Source organism: Microtus ochrogaster, chromosome 18 (genome assembly GCF_000317375.1).
Source record: "Microtus ochrogaster isolate Prairie Vole_2 chromosome 18, MicOch1.0, whole genome shotgun sequence".
NCBI classification, from domain to species: domain Eukaryota; kingdom Metazoa; phylum Chordata; class Mammalia; order Rodentia; family Cricetidae; genus Microtus; species Microtus ochrogaster.
Window position 1 is genome coordinate 25,868,761 of NC_022020.1, and position 7,912 is coordinate 25,876,672.

Here is a 7,912-nt window from a genome sequence, read left to right on the forward strand (position 1 = left end):
CCACCCACGACCCGCAGCTGGACCTCTCCTCGCTCATCTCCATCAATGCCAACAACGGACAGCTGTTCGCGCTCAGGGCGCTGGACTATGAGACCCTGCAAACTTTCGAGTTCAGCGTGGGTGCCACAGACCAAGGCTCGCCCGCGCTCAGCAGCCAGGCGCTGGTGCACGTGCAAGTGCTGGACGCCAACGACAATGCGCCCTTCGTGCTCTACCCGCTGCAGAACGCCTCTGCGCCCTTCACTGAGTTGCTGCCCAGGGCGGCAGAGCCTGGCTACCTGGTCACCAAGGTGGTGGCTGTGGACCGCGACTCTGGTCAGAATGCCTGGCTATCATTCCAACTGCTCAAGGCCACGGAGCCAGGACTGTTCAGCGTGTGGGCTCACAATGGCGAGGTGCGCACCTCCAGGCTGCTGAGTGAGCGTGATGCGCCCAAGCACAGGCTGCTGCTGGTGGTCAAGGACAATGGTGATCCTCAGTGCTCTGCCAGTGTCACTCTGCACGTGCTGCTGGTGGATGGCTTCTCTCAACCCTACCTTCCTCTGCCTGAGGTGTCCCGCGACCCTGAGCATAATAACGACTTGCTCACACTCTATTTGGTCATTGCCTTGGCATCTGTGTCTTCGCTCTTTCTCTTGTCTGTGCTGCTCTTCGTGGGGGTGAGGCTGTGTCGGAGGGCCAGGGCAGGCTCTCTGGGTGGATGCTCTGTGCCTGAGGGACACTTTCCTGGTCACTTGATGGATGTCAGTGGTTCGGGAACCTTGTCCCAGAGCTACCAGTATGAGGTGTACCTGAAAGGAGGTACAGGAACAAATGAGTTTAAATTTCTTAAGCCATTATTTCCTAACCTTCAGAGCCAGGCGGCTGCTGAAGAAAGAGAAAATGCTGAAAGAGAAAATGCTGTTGTGCGCAATAGTTTTGGATTCTATTAGAGAGATTATTTTGAAGTGATGTTCACCTCTTTTATCATAACTAACCCTGATGTAGAGTTCAGAGAGACATCTTCTTGAGATATAGGTTTAATTTATCCTTTCATTTGGAATTGTCTGTTCAAGTTTCGTCCTATAAGAGAAAGTTTAATTCTACTTCATTGTGTTTGTTTATATTTCTATGCCCTACCAATGCATGCTGAGCTCCCTTTTCATTCCATTTTTGCTCTTTTTTTAGAACTAGTACTTGCCATAACAAATTAGAACATTTTTGTTAGTGGAGCCTTATTTTGTTTGGTTATTTGACATGGGGTCTTGCTGATCTGGAATGGCTTTGTACAGATTGATGGAAAGTTCATGGTGATCAGCTTGCTTCTGTTGCCCTAAGTGTTGGGATTATGAGCGTACATCAACAGGCTCACCTGTGGTGAAGTTTGCCTTAATAAAGATCAAATATTGGTTTATTTTCTGTGCATTCTGGCCATTGTCTTCACTGTCTACTTGATGCTAAGTTGAAAGTGCAAGCTGATTCGCGGCATTCTCTCGATTTAAATCATTGTTAACAGAATGGCCATAAACGATGTAGTGAACCATATCTAAGAAAACATGGTACAATGGAACACTCTTCTATGGACAGTATTTTTTTGTCCAGTCTTTAAAAAAGTTAATCCTTTAACTCAAATTATTACATGCTGAAGAAAACTCTCAATATTCAGCTAATTTTGTTGTCACCAAATAAGAACAGATCATGCCATTAGTGCCCCAGGAAAATAAAGCATTACTATCACCCCAGGTGCCACATAAATGATCCTTTACAACGTCTCTTGGCCCAAATATCGCAAACATTCTGACTTCCAGTTCTGCGGTCTTGCCACTTTGGGGTCTATGTAAGTTCCTTGTTCTGTTCCAGCTACTCTGTGTCAAGCTTCTTCCATTCTATATTGTTATTATGAAATGTATGCATAGCAGTGCTTTAATGTGGTTTGTTATTATTTATATAAATTATTCTGGCTAAGTATGCCACAATTTATTAATATATTATTCATTTGTCTTAGCATAAAGTTTGGTTGTTTATATAATATTATGAATATTCTTACATATATATTTTGGCTAGATGTACATTTGCATTTGTGATGGGCATTCATTGCTCAGGGGTAGAGCTGTCTAAGTAACATTTATACTTCCAGCGAGGTTTCCAAACTAGTTGTACCAACTTACACGACAAGTTGCAATATTTGCATGTACCACTTTGTCCCTATTATTTCCAAATCCTGGTTTCACTGGCAACCATTGTGTTTGTGTTTGTGTCTACAATGCAGGTATGCTTAAACCAAGACATTTGTGGAGGTCAGAAGACAATCTTGGGCAAGTCTTCCACCTTATTTCATTAATAAGGGTCCCATTGCTGTTTTCTGCTGTACACACAAGCCTAGATGGCCCCAGAGATTCTAGAGATTCTCTTGTGACTGCCTCCTGTCTCCATAAAAGAGAACTGAGAAATATAGATGTTTCTGCCTTGGGTGTCTAGTCCTATGTGAGTTCTCAGGATTAGAACCAGGGTCTTCACGCTTGTGCAGTCAAGTGCTTTTACCCATCAACTTCCCAGCTCAAAAGCACTTTAAAACCTTTTTAAAGTTCCTTTTAACTAACTTGTTTATTCCTAAGAAATGCTTTTAACTCTCATCAAGTGAATTGTTAGCACCCCAAGGTTAATATATTTAAGCACTGGTACATATGACCATAAAAGCTGGTACTATTTTAAAAGGACTTTATAAGTTCTCTTTTTGAGGAGTGATTTTACCCTGTAGTCCTGAAACACCTGAAAATCATTATGTAGACCAGACTGGCCTTGAACTCACAATGAGATCCTCCAGCTTCTGCCCCCAAGTGCTGGGTTTAAAGTTGTGTGTCACCACGTCCAGTAGAGATAAAACTTCTAATGAGACTGTTATATTACAACATGTAGTTAAGCTAGACCTTAATTAGAAGGTATCTGGTGACTTTAACAAAAGTTTAGAGAGGAATAAAGGTAGAGCAGAAAGGAGGAAAGAAGGGAGAGAGAACACAGATGTCAATCACGTGATAATACCAGAAGAAGAAAGCAATCTGTGAGGAAAAACCAGAAACCATACAATAAAATTATCCCTGCAAATCCTTTCATCTTAAGCTTCCAGATTTTAGAAGAGCGAATAAGTTCACTTAATCTAATTTCCCAATTTTGTGTTGTCAGCCTTAGCCCACTACATATTTTTCATAATCTTTATTCTGTCACAATTGCTAATTACATACACTAAGTAGCACACTTAACACGATCTCAAGTTTCCATTCTGAGAAATGCCACTGCATTGGCTATTGCTCTGATTAAACCAAAGCTTCTTTTAGTGTTTCATTAGTAACAGTTCATTTTTAAAATGAATTTAATGAATAGCATTCTTTTTTCTTTTACACCTGTTTCATCCTAAAACTTGCCAACATCCCACAGTTGTTAAGATGGTCAAGGTTGGTAATTTTTAATTTCTGCAAATGTTGCCTTAAGAAATGGGTGTAATTGGGTCAGCTTGGAGCTCAGAACTAGGGGAACCCTACAGAAAAGGAAGAGGAAAGAATGTAGGAATCAGAAGGGATGGAGGACACCCTGAGAACATGGCCCACTGTATTAACCTAGAAGGGCACATATGGGTTCTCAGAGTCTGAAGTGCCAGGCACAGAACCTGCAAGGATCTGCTCCAGGTCCTCCATATATGTTATGGCTGTTAGTTCGCTGTTTTGTGAGACTTGTAAGAGTAGGTGGGGTGTCTCTGACTCTTTTGCCTGCTCTTTGGACCCTTTCTCTCTTACTGGGTTGCTGTCCAGCAAAGTTGATAGGAGAGCTTTTGCCTTGACTAATTGTATCTTGTTTTGTTGTGTTTGGTTGTTGTCTCTTGGAGGCCTGTTCTTTTCTGAAGGGAAAGTGGGGAATGGATCTGGAGGAGAGGGGGAGTGGGGGAAGCAATGAGGAGGGAGGGAAAGGAAACTGTTCAGGATCCATTATACGAGAGAAGACTCTAAAGGGGCCACAGGAAAGCAAGTATTTGCTGGCAGCAGAGCAGAAGGGAAATCCTAAAGGATTCAAGGTAATGTTTTAAATCTAAGTGATGTTTATGTAAAAGTTTATCTCATTTCCCTTTTTTGTTAGACATTTCTCATGACAACAATGTTTATCTCCTTGTGTATACATGTTTGGGGAAGTAAAATCAACTCAATTCTATTTAAAAGAAAAAGAGAGCAAGCAGTGATGCGCTCTTCTCTGAGGATCTTATGTAATTCTCTGTAAAATGTAATTTCTATAAAATGGAGTCTTTGGACACTCTCAACAGGTACGTTTTGGGAGTAATATCAAGATACTAATTTTCTCACATAAGTACCAATGCTTTTTTTAAAAAAAACTCTTTGCCTAGATTGAGTTCACCACATGCTGTAATGCTGATAAAAATTTGTTCTGATGTCAGGAATATTCTATAAACCACACTTGAGGACATCTGGTGCTACTGTAGCCCCAGAGAGTGAATAAAGGCTTTGGGGCATAAGTATGTCATTAAACTGGAGTCAGAACTCAGACCCTCCCATTGTTCATCAGACCTCTCAGTGCTGGGACAAAATGAGAAAGAAAACAAGGGAGGAAGTGTTTGTTTTGACCCAGGGTTTCTGTTCATCATGGAAGGACCAGCGCCCATCAAAGTGGTGAGAACCTAGAGTAGAGATTGCTTACTTGGTGCTCTTTCTCCTTTTCCTGCTCTGATTCTGACTCCAGTCTATGGGGTGGTACCACCCACACGCAGTGCGGGCTTCTCTCCTCAGTCTCCTCTAGGGAATCCCTCATAGACACTGAAGGAGGTGAGCTTTACCAGTCTTGTCGGTGGTCCTCCAGCCAACCCAACCAACAATGACTAACTGACACCATTCAGAAGGAACATTTAGAAACTATCTCGAGATGGCAAAACCCATCCACAGTCTTTATGGCTGTTGATTTTACTCCATGAGTTCCATTTATTCACAGGCTCAAGGAATGTCCGCACTCAGTAGTGGTTTTCTGGTAAGCCCTGGAGGAGTGGGATATTGATGTTCTCATTCTCTTTGTTCCACTGGATGCGCACATGTGATTTCTAGCCATAAGATGGTTTCAGCAATCAGATTTAAATTTGATTTATTTCACTTAGAAGTTTTTTTTAAAATATATTCTAATTTCCCGTCTCCTATTGTCTTGGGTCTTATGTGAAGTAAAGTTTTCTTGACCTTAATAGAACTCATCTTAAATAAATGCAAACTCCATCAGAAATCAATTATATCGAACACATATTAAGTTCTTGAATGTGTACTCACTCACATTTTAAATGATATTTAAAGACACTTTCCAACTTATCTGCTCAGAAAAAAGCAAGAGAGTAACATATTCTGTTATAGTCTAACTGTGATGTTCAGTCATTGGATTCCATGGTATAGTTAAATGCAACCCCTTTCACGTTATCTGCATTTCTGTTTGCTGTTTATTGAGATGCAGTCTTTCTTGTTTCATGCTTGCTACCCTCCTGTCTCAGACTCCCACATTCTGGCATCACAACTGTGTGCCACTGTGCGTCCTTGAATGTCATTTTCTGCATCAAGCCATCTCTTACAATAATTTTGGTCTTCAGTCAAAGTGACATGAGGACATCTTGTCGAATGAAAAGTTACAGTAAAACACATGGATCTCTAAAACCATGACCAAGCCTACTCACTTAGAAATAAAATTAAATCTTAAACGTTCTCATGGCAAATAGCAATTGCTCCTAATTCCCATTTTAAATTATTCATTTTGTTTAGATATTGCTATCACTTTTTGGCCACGGTTTTCTCCTCAATAGCCTTATGATTACCATTACTGTTCTCACGTGGCCTAGTAACAAAGTCTGTTGTTCATGCCATTGCTGAGTCATGTATTTTAGGGAATTCAATGTTTAGTTCAACATTTATGTTTCTAACCAACTTTTGAGATTTAATAATTTGTTGGTGTGCTTAATGGGACAATTAAAGAATGTTCCTCATAAACTCATGACTTTGTAGAACTCATCAGAGATCAGTTGCACTGTTAAAGAATTCGTAGCTGATTGTGGGAAGTTTCCGTGGCCAGAAGAGTGATTCTTAGATGTTCCTTTACATCAGCAGTCAATTTGACTCAAGATCTAGAGTGAGCTTGAAAACCAACTTACAAAACAGAACACAAGCATGCACTCTCAAGCAAGACCCCTAATAACTCCTTTACACTGTCATTTTGAGAAACACTGACTCAACTTAAAAGTCTTTGTAATGCTTAGATTTGTATAAAAGTCTTCATAATGTTCTGTCGGTGTTCCGTGTTTGAAAATATCTCATGAAGTTATTGATTTGAACGCATGGTGGCGGTGTAGGCTAAGAGAAGGAGTAAGAAGTCTTTAGAGCCCTTGGAAGCCCCGTATCGCCTGGAAACTGAAGCAAAATACGGAACCATTTGCTACTGCCGCTAAGACAAAAGCACTCCGGAGAAGAGGGGTCACCGGGAACGTGTAAGACCAAATCCAAAAATTTCACAACAGAGACTTTCCGGAAGGCCAAAGTTACCTCCGTGATAAAGAGCTGAAAGGGATTTTCCCTCCTGCATCAGTAGAGATGCCACAAACAAAGGAGTGGTGCAAGACAAGGCAAGTGATGATTTTAATTGCATGGATGCTTTCGTGGGAGGTGGGTTCAGAATCAATTCATTATACCGTGCCGGAGGAGACAGAAAGTGGGACGTTTGTGGCCAATTTGACTAAGGACTTGGGACTAAGGCTGGGAGAACTGGCTGCTAGGGGTGCCAGAGTGGTTTTCAAGGGGAACAGACAGTATCTGAAGATTGCCCCACAAACCCAGGATTTGGTGCTCAATGAAAAGCTGGACCGGGAAGAGCTATGCGGCTCCACGGAGCCTTGTATGCTACCTTTCCAGGTGTTACTAAACAATCCTTTGCGGTTTTATCAGGCCGCACTGAGAGTTATAGATATAAACGACCACGCCCCAGAGTTTCCTGCCAGAGAGGTGCTCCTTAAAATATCAGAAATAACTGAGCCAGGAAAGATACTCCCTTTGAAAATGGCACAGGACCCAGATACCGGCAGTCACAGCATTCAGAGCTACACTGTCAGCGACAACCGTCACTTCCACGTACTCACTCGCAACCGCAGCGATGGCAAGAAGTTCCCTGAGCTAGTGTTGGACAAAGCATTGGACCGTGAGGAGCAGGCTCAGCTCAGACTCACGCTCACTGCGGTGGATGGCGGGTCTCCCCCCAGGTCAGGGACCACAGAGATTCAAATACTTGTCTTAGATATAAATGACAACACTCCGGAGTTTGCTCAGGAGCTCTATGAGGTCCAGGTCCCTGAGAACAACCCCATTGGTACATTGCTTCTTACCGTCTCAGCGAGAGATTTAGACACAGGATCCTTTGGAGAGGTTTCTTATGCACTGTTTCAAGACGACGATGTTAACGAGCCTTTTGTAATAAACTCAAAGACAGGAGAAATTCGACTGAGAAGCGCCTTGGATTTTGAAGCGTTTCAGTCCTACCATGTGGGTGTTGAGGCCATGGATGGCGGTGGGCTAACAGGAAAGTGTTCTTTAGTCGTGCAGGTATTGGACGTGAATGACAATGCTCCGGAAGTGATCCTATCCTCTCTCAACAGCCCCATCCCTGAAAATTTGCCAGGTATCATAGTAGCAGTGTTCAGTGTTTCAGATGCAGACTCGGAAAATAACCAGGAGGTTATGTGTTCCATAGATGACAATCTTCCATTTCTTCTAAGACCATCCGTGGAGAATTTCTATACTTTGGAAACAGATAGGGCACTAGACAGAGAGAGCCGATCTGAGTACAACATCACCATCACAGTCACCGACATGGGCACACCCAGGCTCACAACCCAGCACACCATAACAGTGCAGGTGTCTGA

At 42.4% G+C, this 7,912-nt stretch overlaps 2 protein-coding genes across 2 annotated transcripts in view; both read left to right on the forward strand.

Annotated features, from left to right (window-relative positions):
• LOC113457096 (protocadherin-3-like) overlaps nucleotides 1-1,875 on the forward strand; it is a 4,535-nt gene extending 2,660 nt beyond the window's left edge. The window contains exon 2 of the mRNA XM_026783572.1: nucleotides 6-1,875. Coding sequence (XP_026639373.1) covers nucleotides 6-932 — 927 coding nt within the window. The 3' untranslated portion in view covers nucleotides 933-1,875. The remainder of the gene's footprint in view (nucleotides 1-5) is intronic.
• Nucleotides 1,876-6,232: 4,357 nt separating this feature from the next.
• The window catches only part of LOC101983893 (protocadherin beta-6-like), a 3,387-nt gene continuing 1,707 nt past the window's right edge, over nucleotides 6,233-7,912 (forward strand). The window contains exon 1 of the mRNA XM_026783573.1: nucleotides 6,233-7,904. Coding sequence (XP_026639374.1) covers nucleotides 6,591-7,904 — 1,314 coding nt within the window. The 5' untranslated portion in view covers nucleotides 6,233-6,590. The remainder of the gene's footprint in view (nucleotides 7,905-7,912) is intronic.